General features: G+C 39.3%; 1 protein-coding gene and 1 non-coding gene across 3 annotated transcripts in view; one reads left to right on the forward strand and one right to left on the reverse strand.

Annotated features, from left to right (window-relative positions):
- Ywhae (tyrosine 3-monooxygenase/tryptophan 5-monooxygenase activation protein epsilon) overlaps positions 1-18,357 on the reverse strand; it is a 38,994-nt gene extending 20,637 nt beyond the window's left edge. For both annotated transcript variants that reach the window (XM_076869935.1, XM_076869936.1), the window contains exon 1: positions 18,179-18,357. In XM_076869935.1, the coding sequence (XP_076726050.1) occupies positions 18,179-18,242 (64 nt within the window). In that variant the 5' untranslated portion in view covers positions 18,243-18,357. The remainder of the gene's footprint in view (positions 1-18,178) is intronic.
- Positions 2,510-2,592, forward strand: Trnag-ccc (transfer RNA glycine (anticodon CCC)). The gene has a single exon. It is a non-coding gene; the product is annotated as a tRNA-Gly (tRNA).
- Positions 18,358-22,296: the final 3,939 nt, after the last annotated feature.

Raw genomic sequence — 22,296 nt, forward strand, 5'->3', positions numbered from 1 at the left:
ATTAACGCTATAGACCCTTATCTCCAAAAAGCTTATTCTCATGCCGCTAATTTATTACTCTACATCAACATCCCAATAAAACATGATTTTCCCAGATTGTCCCTGACAGCTAGTAAAAGTAAAAGAAAGTCTCTGTTGAGTTTTTAATCACTTAAAGTTAAAAAAAAAAAAAAAACTAATAACAGTAGCACACACCTATAATGCCAGCAACTTGAGAAGTTGAGGAAGGAGGATCACAATTCTCCACAACAAACTGGGCAACTTAGCAAGACTCAAAACTTAAGGGCTTGGAGAGTAGCTCAGTAGTAGAGCACTTACCTATCATGGAGGAGGCCCTGGGTTCAATTCCCAGAATCACAAAAACAAAGAAATCAAAAATGGGACATCAAACTGACAAGTTTTCTACAGTTTCTAATGAGATTTAGGTCAGGATGGAAGCAAACAGTTCAGAATCAGCGTTGGGAAAAAACAGCACCCTTTGTACTGGTTTACAGAACTAATTACCTCATACCAAAGCCTACAGGGTCATAACCCATCTTCTCCCAATGTGGGGAAAAAATGTGTCCAGTATTAGAGCTACAAATCCTAATTTTAAATAAAGAAAACTGAAGTGAAGGGTAATCTGCTTTAAGCCACAAAACAGCAAAACCAAAATCCAAACCTAGACAATGTAACTTAAGCACCTGGAACCTAATCACCACTCTGACTTTCTGAACCAAGTATTTGTTATGGTTTGAATGAGAGGTTCCCCGACACCTGTAATCCCAGAGGCGTAGGTAGCTGAGACAGGAGGATCCTGAGATCAAAGCCAGCCTCAGCAATGGTGAGGTACTAATAAGCAACTCAGTGAGGCCCTATCTCTAAATAAAATACAAAATAGGGCTGGGGATGTGGCTCAGTGGCCAAGTGTCCCTGAGTTCAATCCCAAGTACAAAAAAAAAGAAAGAAAGAAAGAAAATTTGTCACTCAAGGTTCTAAGAGCTGTTTGGTTTTTAAGTTAACTGGCCAATGACCCCCTGCAGAGGAAACTACTCATCCCAGCCCTCTGGATCAAATTTAAAAGTCTTACTATGTGAAGCCTTCTTGCACTCTCTCATCTAGGTTCACACTTCTGTATTGAGGATTATTACTATTTGTCTTCTGATCAAATATTACCCTTTTACAAAGGCATGAACTATATCTTCATCCCTACATTCCCAGAAGAACATAATATCGAATTACAGAAAAGGCACACAAGGGGTTGGGGTTGTGGCTCAGAGGTAGAGCACTTGCCTTCCATGTGTGAGGCACTGGGTTTGATCCTCAGCACCACAGAAAAAAAATAAAGATATTATGTCCACCTATAACAAAAAAATAAATATAAAAAACAAAAGACACAAATATTTGGTGAAAGAATTAAGAGGCTAGATGAATGTGTTAGAAATAGAACATATTTTAAGCCAGATGCAGAGATGAACACCTGTTATCACAGCTATTTTGGAAAACTGAGGCAGGAGGATTGCAAATTCAAGGCCAGCCCGGGCAGCTTAACAAAAACCTGTCTCAAAAAAAAAAAAAAAAAAAAAAAAAAAAAGCTGGGACAAAACACAGCTTACTGGCAAAACACCCATGTATTCAATCCCCAGTGCCCCCCCACACACACAAAAATTAAAACACACGCACATTTATTTATTAAACTGACCTATATGTCCTAAAGTAAAACCTCTGTAAGGATCTCTCTCTCTACACAAAAACAGAATTCTAATACTTTCTAGGCAATTTCAACAGACCCTACTTCTACAGTCCATTATTATTTTATGGGAAATTTAGTTGTATCTGTCCCTAAAATCTCTAAGACCCCAAAACTCATTTGGAGGGTTGAGGTCTATTCATCAACTATGTGTTACAGTAAAATTTAATATATGTGTCCTATGTTACCAGTTTAGCAAAAGTGCCTAGAGTCATAATATTTCCAATTAACATGAGGTTATCACATCTACAAAGACATTATACAAAACATCTACTATTACATAAATCTTATCTTAAATCCTATACATGGAGTAACTAAAAGAAAACCAAGAAGATTTCCCAGAAGAAGAAATTAAGGCATTCTGAGATATTCTGAGACCTAATAAGTATATATCTAGAAGCTTGCTGATTTTTCTAATATCGTATCAAAAAAAAGTAAGACTGTGTAGGGTTACAACTTGTCTTCACAAAGAATGGCTACAGTAAAAAGGGAGAGAGACATGAATAAGCCCATCAACAATATCGAAAAGAGACAAAATGAGCTGGGCATGCTAGTGCAGCAATTTGGGAGGCTGAAGCAGGAGGATTTCAAGTTCGAGGTCATCCTTAGCAACTTAGCGAGGCTGTGCCTCAAAATAAAAAAGAAGAAGGGCTACAGATGTGACTCATTGGGTAAGTATTCCTGGGTTCAATCCCCAGTACCCAAAAATAAAAGAGTTTCCTTAACTATTATGTCAAATGGAAAGAACTCAAAATTACTTTAGGGATGGTGTATAATTCTGGGGGCCAGAGATATAGCTCAGTTGGTAGAGCGCTTGCCTCCCATGCACAAGGCCCTGGGTTCAATACCCAGCACGGCCCCCACCCCACCCTGCAAAACAAAACAAAAAAAAAGGATGGTACAGAACTATCATGGGAAGAGCTAGGGAAAACAGCAGAATACCACTGGGCATAGCGAGGCACTCCTGTAATCCCAGCAACTAGGAAGGCCGAGGCAGGAGAATTACCAAGTTAGAGGTCAGTTCAAAGCTTTTAGCAATTTAACAAGACCCTGTCTCAAAAATCAAAAGGACTGGGGATATAGCTCAGTGATAAAGGATCCCTGTGTTAAATCTCCAGTACCAAATTAAAAAAAAAAAATTAAATCTCTGTAAATTGTAAAACTGTAAAATTCACCACTTCACAAAAATCACCTCAGAGCCACCTATAAACCCAGCAGTTTGGGAAGTGAAAGCTAGAGATCACAAGTTCAAGGTCAGCCTCAGTAACTTAGCAAGGTCCTAGGCAATTTTTTTTAATATTTAATTTTTTAATTATAGTTGGACACAATACATTCTCTATTTTGTTTATTTGTTTTTATGTGGTTCTGAGGATCAAACCCAGGACCCCGCACTAGCACTATACTGCTGAGCCACAACCCCAGCCCCAGTCCTAAGCAATTTAACAGGACCCTTCCTCTAAATAAAATATAAAAAAGTCCGGCGATGTTGCTCAGTGGCTATGAGTCCCTGGTTTCAATCCAGGTACAAAAAAATAAATAAATAAAAACCATCTGGGTAAAAACCTAACCACATCAGTTTACCGCTGTCTGAAATTGTAACTTTTAAATCTAGCAATGGTAGAGCATTCGCCTGGCACATGTGAGGCACTGGGTTCAATCCTCAGCACCACATGAAAATAAAGACATTGTGTCCATATACAACCTAAAAAAAAAACCCTACTATTTTACATGCACATGATAACGGAAGGAGTGTATCCCGAAGAAAAAAATAATTTAAAAGTAACTCAATGAAACATAAGCTCTACAAAGAATTAAGTAAATCCATTGTTAGGATGTGGCTCAAGCGGTAGCGCACTCGCCTGGCATGCGTGTGGCCCGGGTTCGATCCTCAGCACCACATACCAAAGATGTTGTGTCCACCAAATACTAAAAGATAAATATTAAAAAATTCTCTCTCTCTCTCCCACTCTCTCTCTTATAAAAAAAAATAGAAATGTCAGCATTAAAACCTTCACTTTTAATAATGTCTGTCATGTATAATTAGAAGAAATTAAAGTCATTGTCATTCCCTCAGTTTCCTTTATATCGTGATGGCTACTACTTTTTAGACGCTTCACAAAATAAGCCTCAAAATATTATAAACATACATGAATGAACTGCACATGTGGTGTGACTGTATACAGTGTACAACCAGAGAAATGAAAAGTTGTGCTTCATTTGTGTACAACTAATCAAAATGCATTCTGCTATCAGATATAACTAATTAGAACCCCCAAAACTTGTGTATGTAAACAGAAAAAAATTCCTCAAGAGAAAGCTATTCTTCAAGTAGAAAAGAACAAGAGGAAGGAGATAAAATAAAAGCATTTTTCAAGTTGCTGCATAATGAAGAAAAAAGGATTTGGTCCTTTGATGGAAATGAGAGATAAAGTGGGAGTAGAAGGAATATCAGTAGTCTACATTTTAGGAATACTTCAGGCTTAAGCTTATCAGAGAAAACCTGTTAACACTGAGAGCTTAAGATCACTGGATGAAGAGGAAACACTTTTTACGCTGTAGAAAAAATGTTTCAGAGAAAAAAGGCACAACAGATAAGGAAATATGATCTATCATGGGGGCAGGGGAGATCCCAAATGACAGAAAAACCAAATCTGTGCTAAAAACAACATGGGGAGGAATGCTTATATTGAAGACCAAGGGAATATTAAAACACCAAAGATGAAAGAGCTCAGATGGACAGAGAACTCCATGAACCAATACCTTCCTTAAAGTCACAAGTTTTAAAGTAAGTGGTTTAGAAAGGGATACAAAGGATCTCCATCAGAGAACTAGGCTGCACCAGGGGAGTTTATGATTCACTCAGAAGCAAGTCATGAAATACAAATGTCCTTTATATAGCATGCACATATTTCACGTACCAGCCAAAGAATTGTATTCATTCTTAAGAGAAACTGGCACATAATTTTGGAACAGCTTTGCCTCCCCTAAGATTCTATAAGGCAAAGAAGCCTGGATGTATTATACTTGGAATCTCAAAATTAAGAGCATAAGAGACAGTAAACATGTTTTTAACATTTCTAAACTGATAATTCAGGTTAGGGATATGTCCCATTGGTAAAGCATTTGCTCAGCCTCACATGTGCTAGGCAAGTGCTCTACCACTTTTTATGTGCAGGACCCTAGGTTCAATTCCTACAGGGGTGCGGGTGGGGTGGACTCAAAGTTCTGATTTGCAAATAAGAATTCTATATTTCCCCCAATAGGGGAACTGAATTTCAGACCACTGAATTCTGAACACAACTAAGGCTTATTTCTTCCTCAACATGTCTGAGGGTCCACCATTTTGTAGCTATAGTTGTACCACCTGCTACTTGAAGACACCCTGGTCAAAAAAACCAAAAGAACACAGAATAACCAGGAGACTTTCAACCACTTTTGCATACACTTCCTGCTCATATTTTACTAGCCAAACACTCACATGATCCTGTCAATTAAGTAAAAGAGGCTGGGAATTGGGGACACTACAATGTTGCCATGTGCCCCCTCAAAAGTCAATTAAACCATACTTTAAAAGTTGTGAGTTGGGCATGGTGGTAGGTGTTTGCAATCCCAGCTACTCAGGAGGCTGAGGCACATAAATCTCAAATTGTAGGACAGTCTGAGCAATTTATGAGACCCTGTTTCCCAAAAAAAACAAAATAAAAAGAGGGCTTGGGCACATATCTCAGTGGTAGAGCATTTGCTTAGCATGCACGAAAGCCTGGGTTCAATTGCCAGTACCACAAAAAAATATATAAAAAGGTAAAAAGGCTGGCAAATCAGACATCATTTAAAAGGAAAAAGACAGACATGAACTATGATTATTTAATACAAGCCAAATTTTGTATACAATTATTTTTAATTAAAGCAACAACTTGGAGACTGGGGCTCAGTGGTAGAGCACTTGCCTAGCACATGTGAGGCACTAGCCTTAATCCTCAACACCCTATAAAAATAGATAAAGGTGTTGTGTCCATCTACAACTAAAAATATTATATATAAAAAAAGCAACAACTTGAAACATACCAAGTTAAATCATTTATATTGTAAGGGAGGAATATAAATTTGCTAGGGAAAAAAATTCCAAGATACTAATTCTAAGTAATTTAAAAAGTAGTCAAAAGAAAATGTAATGTTTGACAACAGCAGCAGTCTTTGAATGGATACTTCTGACCTCATGAAGTCAGGCTATTTATGCAGAAAGCTGACAGGAGGGTCCAGGTGATATGTTGCTTTTAATCTCATTAAGTTCATACATCCTCCAAGGAATGAATGCAATTATCAGGCAAAACTTTGACACTTAGTATAGTTAATTAACAGATAATTAAATGGCAATTAATAGTCTTCTTTATGGAGTTTTAAAACAACACAACTAGTTTTGTTGGTTTTTTTTGTGGTACTGAGGATTATTATCCAAATACTTTGATAATGAAGAGACTATTCTGCTGTTAATAATATTTAGACAGGGGAGAGTACCACACAAGTATTTTAACACCCTGACAAATACTCTATGGAGATATCAGTTCTGCACCATAAATCATATTTTTAAAAATTCAATTTGGACAATATTAAGTGCAAGTATTATCAGTTAACTATTAAAGATATTCAGTATGACCCCTAAGGGATAATAGATTGTTAACAGCTGCACGCTAATGAGTCCATCAGATTAATAAACTAGTTACAAAACATTCTCAGAGGATAAAACAGACATATTGATTTTCTAAACATTAAATACTTGCCAAACTTGACAAGTTTTATAATTCAGCTTCTTAAAACTTTGTTGAAGCTCAAGCTGAGCTCAAAGTTTTTCATGTCATCACTTTAAAAAGTTGACTACGCACTCATGTAAATTGCTTCAAAATCACTGGAAAATTCTACAGAATGCAAAGATACAGCATTTTACATTACTCAAAATGTAATTCAAAAAAAACTTTACTTCAATCATGGGTTCTACTCAATTAAAATATGATATGTATCCTATAGTATGTTAAGATTATGAAGAAAGGGGATGCTGAAAACTAAATAATGGAAGGTATGGGAAGCTCCTCTGAAGATTAGGTACCTAGACAATCTACTAACATTTTCATTATTTCTGTAGTTATCACATACTACTTGTACTATTATTTATTAGGTAGACCAAATAACACATTTGGGGAAATAGCACAGGAAAATACCACTGTAGCCTAGGAAATACACAACCAGAAAGATGCAAATTATATTTTCATTCTCACTTAACATGTTGCTTTGTTGTTTTTTGTGGCACTGAAGATTAAAATCACAGGCACTCTTAACACTAAACTACCTCCCTCAGCCCATTTTACTTTTGAAACTGGGTACCCCGAAAGACTCCCAGGCTGGCCTCAAACTTGCCATCCTTTTGCCTCAGCCTCCAGAGTCACTGGGATTATAGGCATGCGCAACCACGCCTGCCTAGCATTAAGACTTCTTAAGTTTAGAAAACCTGAATGGGAACTGAGGACACAGCTCATGTGGTATAGTACTGGCCTAGAGGAAAAAATAAAAAAGTATTTTAACACTTTAAATCACGTTTCCCTTAGTGGAATAAATCTATTTGTTAAAGTTTCCAGACTTGATACAAGGACCTCTAAAATAGCTGCCAATCAAATAGTCTCCTATCTCTTTATAAGTCATACAAAAGTAAAACATCAACAGTACTACTAATGCACCAAAATTCTTTCAACTCTTAAAACAGTGGAAAGAAAATTGGGAAACACTGTGTAGTTGTAACAGAAAAGGATAACAGGTAAAAGGATCAAAGAGAAATGTTGGCACAACTAAAAAAATGAAAGATCCAGGTCACAAGAGCAAGCAGAGGGGCATACCCCAAGGTGACATTTCCCAGCTCATGTCCTAATCCCCCAATAAAACAAATTCTCTCACACACACATACACATGTGTAAGTAAGCAGCAGTATGATGATAATGCTGACCAGTTATTAGTCTAGATAAGAAAGGAAAAACAGTAAACCAGGTGAGGTAGTGCATATCCTAATCCCTACAACCCTGGAAGCTGAGCAAGCAATGCAAGATCAGCCTCAGCTGATCCTTAGTGAGGATGTAAGCAATTTACAGAGACCCTGTTTCAAAATAAAAAATAAAAAGGACCGGGGGTATAGCTCAATGGCAAAGCTACCCTGTGTTCAACCCCTAGAGAAAGGAAAGAGGAAAGAATAGAGAGGAGAGAGAGGAAGGAGAGAGAGGAAGGAGAGGGAGGAGGGAGAGGGGAGAAAACAATATTAACTAATTTAGAGGAAAGCCCTGTGCTCATTCCCCCACATCCCTGAAAATTCATTTATAAAGTAGAGGGTCAGGGTTGGGGCTGTAGTTCAGTGACAAAGCACTTGCCTAGCATGTGTGAGGCACTGGGTTAGATTCTCAGCACTGTAAATAAATAAATAAAGGATCATGCTGCTGCACTGCTAAGTTCCAAATCTTTTTTTTTTTTTTTTTGGTTGTAGATGCACACAATACCTTTATTTATTTTTTATGTGGGCTGAGGATCCAACACAATGCCTCACATGTGCTAGGCAAGCCCTCTACCACTGAGCTACACCCCCAGTCCATAAGTTCCAAATCTTATCCAGTCTTTTATAAAACTTTAATCCTGTATATTTCAGAGTTAACAGTGATATTTTCTTTAGCTCATCAATTTTCTATTTTCTATTTTTTTTTTTTTGGCTCCTAGGTGATTTGACCTTGAACTCCTGGATTCAAGTGATCCTCCCACCTCAGTCTCCCAAACAGCTGGGATTACAGGTTTGCACCATCAGCTCAAATGCTAAAACTTTCAAAACACAATATTCTACTAGCCAGGGATGGTGGCACATGCCTGTAACCTCAACAACTGGGGAGAATGAGGCAAGAGAATTCCAAGTTCAAAGTCAAACTCAGCAATTTATCGAGATACTACCTCAAAAAATAAAATAGCTCAGTGGTTGAGAGCCCCTGGGTTGAATCCCCAGTACAAAGAAAAGGTTGGGGAAAAAATATTCTACAATATTTTTTTTTATGGGAAAGTCTGCTGCTGGGTATTGAATCACACTAGCTAGGAAAGCACTAATACCAATGAGCTACCCCAGCCAGCCCACCATGGATTTCTGTTTTTGTACTGTGTATTTAACCCAGGAGTGCTCAGCCACAAATTTAATTTTTTTTTTAATTTTGAGACAGAGTCTCATTAATTTGTTTAAGGCCTTGCTAAGTAACTAAGGCTGCTCTTGAATTTGCAACCCTCCTGCCTCAGCCTCCCTAGTGGCTAGGATTACAGGCATGCACCACTACCATACCCAGCTCTGCTGCTGCCACCTCCACCCACCCACACCATTTTTTAGGAGAGGGTCCCAATAAATTGCCTAAACTGGCCTGGAACTTGTAATCTTCCTGCCCAGTCTCCTTAGTAGTTGGAAATACAACTGTGCACCACAATGCCCAGTACAGCTCAATAATCTTAATACCAATAATACATTCCCTAAAAAGAGGACAATGTAATTTGTTTAGCCTTAAAAAACCTTCCTCAATCTCCTAGCAAGATTCTACAATTTGGGGTGAGGGAATCCCTCTTACTCCACTAAAACAGATATATCCTCTCAGAATTTAAGGAAATACTCCCTGCAAGGAAGCTAGTTGGCCTCAGTAGAACCAAAAAGCTGAGGCTCCGACAGAAGTTAGAGATAAAAAGTAGAGACTAAGAAAATAAATGACCCAAAAAATTAAAGTATGGAGAAAAGGAGAGCAAAGTCAACTCTTTTTTCATCATTTTTATTGAATTACATCATCAAAAGGTAGGTTATCAGAGTTGGGCATGGTGGCACAATCCCAGCAATTTGGGAGGCAGAAGATCTCAAGCATAAAGGTCAGCCTCATCAACTTAAGAACCTGTCTTGAAATTTTTTTAAGGGGAAGGGGATCTGGGGGTGTAGTTCAGTGGTAAAGCACCCATGGGTTCATTCCCCAGTACCACCTCTGCCTCAAAAGAGAGAGGGAAAAAAAAGGTTATCTTCTAATATGATCCTAGTAGTTCAGTACCAAAATCAATTATTTGACTTTTCACAATGGATAAAAATGTTTCATAAGGGGTTGTAGCTCAGTGGTAGAGAGTTTGTCTCGCTTGAGTGTGGCACTGGGTTCGATCCTCAGCACCACATAAAAATAATACAACTAAAGATATATATATTAAAAAAATACAAGTATTATGTTTTGCAATTTCAGTATTTTCTAACAACCCTGTTAATAGACAATGCAGACATTAATCTTCATTCTACAGATGAGGAACCTAATAATTCCAAGATTTTTGCATTTTACCATATCTGCCAAAATATGAAAGGTATAACTCCTTATTCATAATACAATGTCTCCTCCAAATATTGTATGCAAATTAAGAATTAAACATACTTCATATTGCTTTATATAAAATCCTGACTTAATTATAAATCAAGACTTTCTATGACAGATTTGCAGTTTCTTTCCATTTAAATATTTTTGTAGTTGTAGATGGACTCAACATCTTTATTTTATTTATTTTTTATGTGGGCTGAGGATCAAACCCAGTGCCTTACACTTGCTAGGCAAGCACACTACCCACTGAGCCAAAATCCCAGCCAGATTTGCTGTTTCTGAAGATCACTTGAAAATCCTCTGTTGAAGATCACTTGAAAAACAATAAATTCAAGATTAAATTTCAAAAACCATAAACCAAGGACTGGGAAATAAAGCCTGGTGGTAGAGTGCTTGCTTAGGATGTGGAGAGAGGCCTTGGATTCAAACCCTAGCACTGCAAAAAAGGAAAAAGATAAACCAGGTATGTTTTCTGAACTGTTCTGTATAGGATTCATTGTTCGAGACAGAACAGTCTCAAAATAAAAAGGGTTGGGAATGTGATTCAGTGGTTACGTGACCCTAGGTTCAATTCCCAGTACCCAATAATAAAAAACAAGGGGCTGGGGATATACCTCAGTTGGTAGAGTGCTTGCCTCGCATGCACTAGGCCCTAGGTTCAATCCCCAGCACCACAAGGTAAAAAAAAAAAGTGAAGAAAAAGTTCTGATCTTAGCATGTTTGCTAACATCTGGATCTATTACATTCTTTATATATATATATATATATATATATATATATTTTTTTTTTTTTTTAGTTCTCGACGGACACAACATCTTTGTTTGTATGTGGTGCTGAGTTTCGAACCCAGGCCGCACGTATGCCAGGCGAGCACGCTACCGCTTGAGCCACATCCCCAGCCCTGGATCTATTCTAAACAAAACTACCTCAAGGTAGACATAAAGAAACCACCAATTTGACTTTGACACTATCAGACTGACTGGTTGTATGCCAGCAACTAAGTTCTATTTTCAGCCACCACCATATCTTTGACTTTTTCCATTCCCCTTCTGATGGGTAAAGGGACAAAGGAAATCTTCCACTTTTCCTTTATCTTGTGTTATGCTAAATGCTAATCTTATTTGAAAAAGAAAAAAAAAAACTTCTGGGGAAGAAGAGCTAATATGTTAAAGAGATGAACAAAGTTTAGGAAATCTATTATGAGAAAACTAGCGTAAGAAAACAAATGGCAATAAGTAGGATGACTTAGGGCAAGTTTGTGGCCCAGGATGATCCCAGTTTTTATGCCAGCTTTTCCAGAACAATTATGAATTAGTATCCCCTCTTTTCAACGTATTCTGATTTGGAAGGTAAATTAATTAATTCTTGCATTATTAGTTGGTACTATTTAGTATATTTAGATGAGCTTCTGAAACTGTTCCTAGGGGTGTGATTAAACAGACATTTGGTTAATGAGGTCAAACCACATATTATATTGACAAGTATTTAATTGTATCCAAGTGCTAAATGCTCATTTCAAAAACATTAATAATTTTTTTGGGGGGTAGGGGGAGTTTACTAGGGATTTAACACAGGGGTGTTTTAAGAAAAATGATTTTAGGGCTGGGATTATGGCTCAGTGGTAGAGCGCTTGCCTAGCATGTATGTGTGAGGCACTGGGTTCGATTCTCAGCACCACATACCAATAAATTTTTTTAAAAAATTCATCAACGAATAAAAATGTTAAAAAAAAGAATAATGATTTTAGACAGGTACACACCAGACTTGACTTGGTAGGCTGAAGCAGGAGGACCTCAAGTTTGAGGTCAACCTAAGCAACTTAGTAAGACCCTGTCTTAAAAATGTAAAAAAAAAAAAAAAAAGCAAAGAACTGAAGACAGAGCTTAGTTGTACAAGAGCCACTGAGTTCATTTCCTACTAACCCCTTCCACCAAAAACACCATTTGTTGCTATTCCTCACTGTTCTTTAATGGACTGTTTTACAGAGCTACACAATTTACAACAACATTTATGAATCATACATATGCCAATGGTATCCCATCCTCAAAGTTCCGGCATCTTTTAAAAGTATTTGCTAATATAAAACAAAAACTCATGCCATCAGCCATATTCTAATATAAACACCACGATAAACTATGGTTTTTAAGAAAGGTAGGGGTTATGGAACCTGCATGTGAACACACACATTCTCTTCGGAATAGATTTTTTTTTGGGGGGGGTGCTGGGGACTGAACCCAGAGCTATGTGCACATGAGGAAAGCACTCTACCAACTGAGCTATATCCCCAGCCCCTCTGGGATAGAATTTTAAGTTCTCAAAGACAGCACACTTTCTTTAGAAAAGTTTGACAATATTTTATCTATAATTACAGTGGATACTAGACAAGTCATAAAACATAAAGACCCTACTTGAGGTAATCACTAAATGAACATAACCCATTTTGCTCCCAAAAGGCTTACTTGGTCACTAACAGAACTTTTATCAGTGGGTAAAGAGAAAGAGTGCTGGTCTGAAGGTCAGCAGACAGACAAATTCTGACTTTACCATTTAATAGTTGCCAACAGAAAAATCTTTGATATGGTTTCAAATTCAATTTACTGAACCATAAAAGGAAAGTAACAACTTTACCTTAGTTCAATACTGTTACATGAATTAAGTAAAAACTTTCCTGAAAATGGTCTGTGAGTTATGATGCTCTATATAAATGTGATATTTATGCAGGCACAGTGGCACATGTCAGTAATCTGAGTGACTCAGGAAGATCTCAAATTTGAGGACAGCCTCAGCAACATGGCAAGACCCAGTCTCAAAAAATAAATAAAGGAGGCTGGGGTTGTGGCTCAGTGGTAGAGAGCTTGCCTCGCATGCATAAAGCACTGGGTTCAATTCTCAATACCACATGAGATAATGAGATAAATGAATAAAACAAAGGTCTATCAACAACTAAAAAAAAAAAATTTAAAAAGAAATAAAGGCGGGATTGTGGCTCAGTGGTAGAGCATCTGCCTACCACGTGCAAGTTACTGGATTCCATTTTCAGCACTGCATAAAATAAGCTAAAAAATATTTTTAAAATTTTTTTTAATATTTATTTTTTTAGTTTTCGGCGGACACAACATCTTTGTTTGTATGTGGTGCTGAGAGAGAGAGAGAATTTTTCAATATTTATTTTTTAGTTTTTGGCGGACACAACATCTTTGTTTGTATATGGTGCTGAGGATCGAACCCGGGCCGCACGCATGCCAGGCGAGCGTGCTACTGCTTGAGCCACATCCCCAGCCCAGCTAAAAAATATTTTAATAATTTTTTTTTGGTACTGAGGATTGAACTCAACCACTGAGCCACAACCCCAGTCCATTTTTATATTTTATTTAGAGACGGGGTCTCACTGAGTTGCTTACCACCTCGCCATTGCTGTGGCTGGCTTTGAACATTTGCTCCTCCCAAGCCGCTGGGATTACAGGCATGCGCCACTGTGCCTAGCTAATAAATAAAAAATTTATAAGGGCTGGGGATATGGTTCAGTGGTGAAGCATACCTGGGTTAGACCTCTAGTACAAAAATAAAATAGTATTTAATAAATACAACATAAAAGTTTTAAAATTTAGCCGTTATCTTATGCCTGTCAGTTTGTGTATACACATGTACTTCATTTTCTTCCCAGCAAAGTTAGTATTATAGTCTTTTCCAAATTCATGCTTCAGATCACCTTCTCAAAGTATTAAAGCAAATTTATAAAATTAGATACATTAATTTACTGGGCTGAAATTTCACTTATCAGAATCAACTTAAAGACAAGAAACTTTAAAATTATTTCATAGGGCTGGGGATGGATGTAGCTCAATGGCAGAGTGCTTGCCTGAAGTGTGCAAGGCCCTGGGTTCAATCCCTACAACTGCTTAAATAAATAGTAATGCTATTCCTTTGACCAAGTTATAAAACAATTATGAAAAGCCCGTTTATATGGATTTTCAATGTTTGCTTGCACTTAACTGATTCCAAAATTTGCTCAGCTTAAATACTTGTCATAAATATTCTTCCTGTACCAGGGTTCAAATTCAGACCATTTTATAGGAAGGTTAAGAGTAATTACAGTATTTAAAATGTACTCATCCATCTTGAATTGCAATGTTTAATGATTTCATTATAATCTAAAATTGTGTAAACCAGAATAAAAATGAAGTATACATGATGCTGTACAAAGATCTAAAGTACAGGGGCTGGGGTTGTGGCTCAGTTGTAGAGTGCTCACCTAGCATGCCTAAGGCACTAGGTTCAATCCTCACCACCATATAAAAATAATAAAATAAAAAAAAGGCTGTCCAACTACAAAAAAAAAAAAATCTAAAGTACACAGAAGAGCAACCCTTCTACATAGTCTAAAAACATCTATAGAAGGGATTCTTAAAATTGTGTTATCAATTATTATGCAGTTAGGCAGGAGGAAAAATAAAATTTATTCAATATAGCTCATTAACTGAAATAGCAATAAAAAATTATTACTGGCCTATATTTAAGAATTGGTAGTCTAAATGGTTTTAAACACTATTTTTTCCCTAATAAGATATTTATTAAGACATTCATTCAAAACGTGCCCCCATTTTGCACCCACCAACAGAATAAGCTGTTCAGGCTTTGGGGTTCTCACTTTCTTTCTTTCTTTTTTTTAGTTGTAGGTGGACACTTCATTTTATTTTATTTTATTTGTATGTGATGCTGAGGATGAAAACCAGGCACTCACATATGCTTAGGCAAACGCTCTAATGCTGAGCCACAACCCCACAACCCAAGCCCTGAGGCTTTAGGGTTCTTACAACTCAAAAGTTTCTCAGAAGAGACTCATTCTGGTGTTGATATATTCAGTGAGCCAAAAATGACTATCAAAACCTCCACCAAGCTGTGCAATCCCTGCAGCTCAGGAGGCTGAGAAAGGAGGAGCTGGAGTTCAAAGCTAGCCTCAGCAAAAGTGAGGCGTTAAGCAACTCAGTAAGACCCTGTCTCTAAATAAAATACCAAATAGGGCTGAGGATGTGGTTCAGTGGCCAAGTGCCCCCCAAGTTCAATCCTAGTATCCCTGTTTCAAAAAAACCCCACCACCCATAGAGCCAATCTTGACAAGTGAAGATAGGTTAGGAAAGGACAAGAACAGCAACTTCCATACAAGCCCAAAAATAGCGTATGTGAATATCTTTACTCCCCTTTCCCCTGCCAAAAATGAAGTATTCATTTTCCCCCTCTATTGTCCTTACTTTCCTATAATAGTATGTTTCATATATAGGAAGGCAAGGCAAGATTGGTTTCTGGAGATAAGAGACTTGCTTAACAAATGATTCAAAAAACTATTTCTTAAGACTACTGACTTATAAGGGAGGGGATGTTAGATTTAATCAAAGCCCTAGCCCCAAACTTCAATATCATTTATATGCAATCCTAAAATTATTTCATTCCTGAATACAGCTTAGCTTTTTCTGGAGTACCATTAGTTAATCTATTAATTTCGATTCTCCATAAAATTTCAATTCTCCAGGTTAGAATTAAATGAGAATGAAGTGTAAGCACTAGGTTCTAGAAGATGCAAAATAATAAAAGCCTAGGGCAGTAACAAAGGGAAGGGACTAATGGAAAACCAACATTTATAACCAAGTACCCAAAATCTAAATTACAATGTACTCTCACTCCCCACACCTGATAAGTTCTGTAGTAGCTAGTTATTAGTACCCCTTCAAACAAAATAAATTATTGAAGTCAATAAAGTAGTGGACAGGGGCCAATTTCCAGTGAAGGTCTTCCTCTACTACTTTTCCACTGAATCCCTTCCTTACGCCCAAAGTCACAGGAGTACCTTGTAAACCCTATATATCCTATTTTCTCTTCCCTATTTAAACCCTGATAGGAACAAAACAAATATTTGGCTTTATCTTAAGAGTAGAATCCTATGAAGAGCTTTGGTCAAAAATACTCAGCACTCAAATCACAAAAATGATGATCATTAAATCTGTCATTTATTTAGAAGCTACTATCATGGGCTTCCAAATCAGTTTTTTAAAGGAGTTAAATAAAAATAAATAGTGGAGAGAAAAAAAAATAAACTTTCCTACCTGCTTTTCAGTTACTATATCAAGTTTATTCAGAGCCTAAATCCCCCAAAATCAGAAAGTGTGCAAATATAACTTCAAGTTTCCTCCCAAGGGCAGGAGATTATCAAGGGAACCTATGTGCAGCATGGGGGGGAGGGGGGCAGTGGGACTTCCATACAAGCACACCTACACTTGTTTGATTTTTAAACACTTTGAAATAAAGACAAAGCTGACCTTGAGCTGTACTTCCCCATCTTATTCCCCTCCTCCTGCCAACAGGGGCTTGTTCAATATAAACAGCAATTTAAAAACCCACAACACAAAATTTCAATCAGCTAACTTTCCTAAATTTGAGTTTTGGAGACCTTTTCTCCTTTTCAAATTCCAGAACGCTAATTTCTGATGATATACACCTGGACTGACCCTAAAGTTATTCACATGACCAAACTGGCATTCAAAGGAGAGGCACTACATAATATTTTGAAAAGTGTAAAGTGGCTTAAATATTAAGAAAACCCTAAGAATAAACGGTTCATCCCACCTCTCCTCACAAAAGCATTAAAACCCGTAGCCACATTTTTTTTAACCTTTTTAGTGCTAGTTTAACAGAGGTGGGGATAACTCAAGTATCTAGATCCCAAACGTGGTGGACCATTGGGAGGTGGGATTAAAAAATAAAACTGAACAATAAAGTTCTAAAAAAGGACTAAAAAAAAAAAAAAAATCAAATGAATAGGGGGGTGGGGGTGTTAGCTCAGTGGTAGAGAATGCTGGGTTTGATTCCCAGCACCAACCCTCTCAAAACCAAATGAACAAAGAAATTTGTGGGTAAAATCATGTACTTAAAATGAAAACAAGAAAATAGTAGGATCTCGTACATTCATAATCCCAAACCCCAAACCTCAGCTGACTGCCTGGAATACATTAAGATCCCAACACTTAGTAGGAACACGCATTCCAAGCCTGGGGAGTCAACCAAAATCCAATTACCGAACATTATTTGAAATAACGTTATTTCTCCACAGGTCTTCCCATGTGTCATAATGGTGCGTACAGTTAAGTCAACATTTTTACAAATGGATAGACGGAGGCACGGGCGTTACAAAGGCTAGAACTAAGAAGTCATGGTCCCCTTGTCTCCTGTTCTATCCATCAGAACCTAGTGCTCATCAAGCCTGAAAAATACTATAGAAACTTCGGTCTCTGCCATTTAGTCCGAGGGAAGGGTGCACGAGTGAGATTTTTCAGGACATCCCCCAAAAGCCGAGGCTGAAAAGCCCAAAACCCAGCACTGCAAGGTGTGCCGGCCTAAGGCAAGAAATCGAATCGCACCATCTCGGCTTGCCTCCACCCAAGGATGATCTGCTGTGATTCCCACTCTCCCACAAGACTACTCACCACAGTAAGCCCAAAGAAGCCCTCCGCTCGGAAGGATTCTCCTTTGTGAGACTCCACAGCCGCCGCCCCACACTGGGCCTCCGGGGAAAAGCCACCGCCCCCACCCGCCATATTTCCCTGAAAGGCGCCCGCGCTACAGCTCCCAGTCTCCGCTCTCTCCCCTATGTGGCGGGCGTTTCTTCCCCCTTCATCCCACCCAATTGTTCACGATATCTCAAGGCTGTCCCAGAAGCTCCCTTGGGGATTGCTCGCCCGGAGACAGCACCCGCCATCTCCTCCCCCTCCCCCGCCCGGGGACTCGCCCTCCCCCCCAGCCGCCATTTTACAACCAACACCTCCACCCTATCACCTCGGCCTCCCGCCTCAAGAGTGTCTGCAGCTGAGGACAGAGACGGGGTCAAGTCCCTGGGCCTGGGGCCTCCCATAGCTCCAGGAGCGCACAGGCCATTTCCTACTTCCCGAATCCACGTCCCCAGGCCAAGCTCGGAGACGATGCCGCCATTTTGTCTCCGGTTCCCGGCCTCTGTGGGCGGCGGCAGAGGGTCCGAGAATTCCAGTTCCCCGTTGCCCCCCCAACTCACCGTCGTATCGCTCAGCCTGCTCGGCCAGCTTCGCCTGATACACCAGATCCTCCCGATCATCCATAGCGGCAGCGGCTCCGGAAGGGTCTGCGCGACGGATGGAAGCGGATAGCGTCTCCGACTCTCTCAGCCTCTCGCTCCGCGTCCGGGCAGCAAAAATGGCGGCGCCTCAATCCGGGACTTCCGCCTGCGCACGCGGACAACTGCTCAGCTCTATGGCAACCGCTCCCTGGCAACTGGCGCGGGGGGGGGGGGGGGTGGGTCTTGGAGCTCCGCGCCAGAAGAGGCTGGAACCAGTGAAAAGTTCCTCCTCCGTGAGCTCAGCGGGCTTTCCAGCACCAAGGCGGGAACTGCAACTTCGGTAAGGGAGAACCCTCCCGAGGGAGCGAGGGAGGTTGGAGACAAGGTTGGCCTAGGCTGCGCCTGAAGAGAAGGAGCGAAAGAGCCTTGACCACGATAGAGGGCCGAGGCCTGGCCTGCGGGAAGAGAAAGCGAGAGGCTTTAATGGTTTTTGGTAATGGCAGGCCTTTCTCACTGAAATCAACTTACTCTGCTCTATCTTGCCCCTTTCTCAGGCAAGCCTAATTCCTGGGACATTTTGAACCTATTTAAACCTGGGGTTAAAAAAAAAAAATGGCCTCTGGATGAGGATATAGCTAAGTGATAGAGCACTTGCCCAGTAGGCATGAGGCGCTAAGTTGGATGCCCAGCACTTTAGGAATCACCATGGATAGTAGCAGGTAATTTCTTAGAAAGGGCCTGGTCTAGGATAAACGGGGCAAAAGAGTTGGACCAAGATCAAGTTCCTGCAGGAACAACTCTGAAAAGGAATTGCTTCACAAGTTAATGACCTTGTCTGTTTTGTTTCCCAATGGATTCCTAGCACCTTGTACTCTATAAAAACCTGTTGCCAAACTTGGGGGTGGGAATGACGGCAGGTACAGATGTGGAATTAAAAATTGGAAGCAAATTATGAAAAGCATTGGATGGCCAGAAGTGGGGTACACTTATCTAATCTTAGTGAATAGGGAGGCTGAGGCAGAAGGATTACAAATTCAAGGCCAACGTGGGCAATTTATCGAGAAACTGTTTCAAATTTTAAAAAATTTACGGTAAGAGGGGGAGAAGGCATTGGATGACAAGATAAAGGTTTGCCTTGTATTGTGTGAGCACATGGTAGTTATTTTGTTTTGGTGCTAGGGACTGAACCCTAGTCATGGATCAAGCTTGCTTTGCCAGTGAGCTACACCCCCAGTCTAGGGAGCTATTTATTCTGATGATGTTGCATGAAGGATGACATTATCATGGTTGTACTTTAGAAAGACTAATAAGTGCCAAGCTTGCTGGTGCTCACCTGTAATCCCAGTGACTCAGGAGGCAGAGGCAAGGGGTTCCAAAGTTTTAAGGCCAGCCTCAGCAATTTAGCAAGACCCTGTCTCAAAAAGTGTTTGGGATGTGGCTCCATAGTTTAGTAGTTAAGTGCCCCTTGGTTTAATCCCAGGTACCAAAAAAAAAAAAAAAAAAAAAAAGACTAAGGGTCTGGGGATATAGCTCATTTGGTAGAGTGCTTGCCTTGCATGCACAAGGCCCTAATTCAATCCCCAACACTGCCAATAAATAAATAAATAACAATAAGTATTGTATTGTCTAGCAATGATTAAAGAAGAGGGTAAATTATGGTAGCAGAGTGAATAGAAAGAAAAGGACAAATAGAAATGGCACTACAGAGAAAAGTCACAAACATTTGTTTGCAGCTCAACAAATTTGGAGCTCTTTGGGGGAGAATTAAAAAAAAGAAATGATTTCCTATCTTCCCCCTCTAAGTCATTAACAGAATAACAGGAATGCTTGAAAGAGTTGCTGATATAATGCAAAGACATGAGTCTCATTTAGCACATGTCAATTTTGAGGTCCCCAAGGATCACCTAGGTAGAAATAACTAGCATGTAATTGGAAAGAGAGACTAGCATTCAAACAAGGGAGACAAGCCTGGTGCAATAAGGCGCACTTGATGTCCCAATTGCTTGGGAGGCTTAAGTAGAATTTCCTGAGCCCAGGAATTCCAGCAAGACCAATGAGCCACACATGCATTGGCGCACTCCTGTAATCCCAGTGTTTCTGGCAGCTGAGGCAGGAGGATTGCAAGTTCAAAGGCAGCCTCAGCAGTTTATTGAGGCTCTAAGCTACTTGACAAAACTCTATCTCTACATATAAAATGGTCTAGGGATGTGGCTCAGAGGTAAAGTGCCCCTGGGTTCAATCCTCAGTACCAAAAAAAAAAAAATGAAAAACATCAGGATATACCTATTTTAAGAGACAGGTAAATGCTCTTAAAATCTAGCAGTTGAATTCTTGATGTTTATTCCAAAGAACAAGAAAGTTGAAAACACAAGTTTCTACTCAGAGATGTGTTAGTACAGATTGATTTCATGGATTGAGTTTGACATGACTGAAGCCATCATGATCTGTAACTGCCATGATCTCTCTTGTGAGACCCTGGTCAGTTTTCCCTGTGTAATTTTCCAGCAACCATAAATAAAGCATTAGAGTGATAGGTAGAGCTTTATTACTGGACCTTGGTAACAGATATGTTCCTGACAATAATATTAAGATAAATTTGGGGGGGCTGGGGATGTGTCTCAAGTGGTAGCGCGCTCGCCTGGCATGCGAGCGGCCCAGGTTCGATCCTCAGCACCACATACAAACAAAGATGTTGTGTCCTCCAAGAACTAAAAAATAAAAATTAAAAAAAAAAAAAAAAGATAAATTTGGGGCTGGAGTTGTGGCTCAGTGGTAGAGCACTTGCCTGGCATGTGTGAGGCACTGGGTTCAATTCTCAGCACCAAATATAAATAAATAAATAAAGGTCCATTGACAACTAAAATATATGTATACATATAATTTTTTTTAAAAGAGAGAGAGAGGAGAGAAAGAGAATTTTAATATTTATTTTTTAGTTTTCAGCGGACACAACATCTTTGTTTGTATGTGGTACTGAGGATCGAACCTGGGCTGCACTCATGCCAGGCGAGTGCGCTTCCGCTTGAGCCACATCCCCAGCCCTATACATATAAAATTTTTAAAAAAGGATAAATTGGGTACATTCCAGCATAGATGAAATAACTTTCCTCCTGCCTAATATACCCTGTGGAAAGCAGTGATTTGAATCATGGTCTTTCTGGCTCCCTTGGGACTGCATTTGCACTGGGAACTTCCTATGGGAAGGTGTAGGTCAAGATGGCCCAGTTGCTGTGGTGATGCCAGCCAGAAGAAACTCTCTGCAAAGGCGCAATTATTTCAGTCGGGACCTTGAGCTCAAGTACCAACTCCCAGGGATAGAGAATTCTGAGCATAACAAGATAACTCTAATGTCTTAATAGTCCTGCATCCTTCAGATTGCTTGTTTTGCTAAAACTTTCCCACAGATAACCTTTTGATGAACCTCTATAATAAATATGCTGAGCTTAAAAAAATGAATAAGTACATAAAAAAGAGGAAGGTAAAAACAGAAAAGCCAGACAAGAAGACTGACTGGCTCCCTATTCCATTCTTACCATAATTTATCAAATTTCAGTGGTAAAAGACTAAGAGTCAAGGAGGCACACTGGCACATGCCTATAATTCCAGCTACTTGGGAGGCTGAAGCAGGAGGATCTCAAATTTGAGGTCATCCTCTGCAATTTAGCAAGATCCTATCTCAAAAATTTTTTTGGTGGGGGGAGGTACTAAGGATTGAACCCAGGGGTACTCAACCACTGAGCCACATCCCCAGCCCTTTTTTATATATTTTATTTACAGACAGGGTCTTGCTGAGTTGCTAAGTGCCTCGCTAAATTGCTGAGGCTGGCTTTGAACTCAAAATCTTCCTGCCTCAGCCTCCCTAGCCACTGGAATTACAGGTGTATGCCACTGCACCTGGCCCTATATCAAAAATTTTTAAAAATGAAAAAAAAAATTTTAAAATCTTGAGATGTAGCACAGTGGCAGAGCACTCCTGACTACTCTACAAAATAAAATTTAAAAATCCTCAGTACAAAAAAAAAAAAGAAGCCAAGAGTAAAAAGACTTAGGCGCACACACACACACACACACACACACACATATTCTCTCTCTCTTTC

This window comes from Callospermophilus lateralis, chromosome 11 (genome assembly GCF_048772815.1).
Source record: "Callospermophilus lateralis isolate mCalLat2 chromosome 11, mCalLat2.hap1, whole genome shotgun sequence".
Taxonomy (NCBI): Eukaryota; Metazoa; Chordata; class Mammalia; order Rodentia; family Sciuridae; genus Callospermophilus; species Callospermophilus lateralis.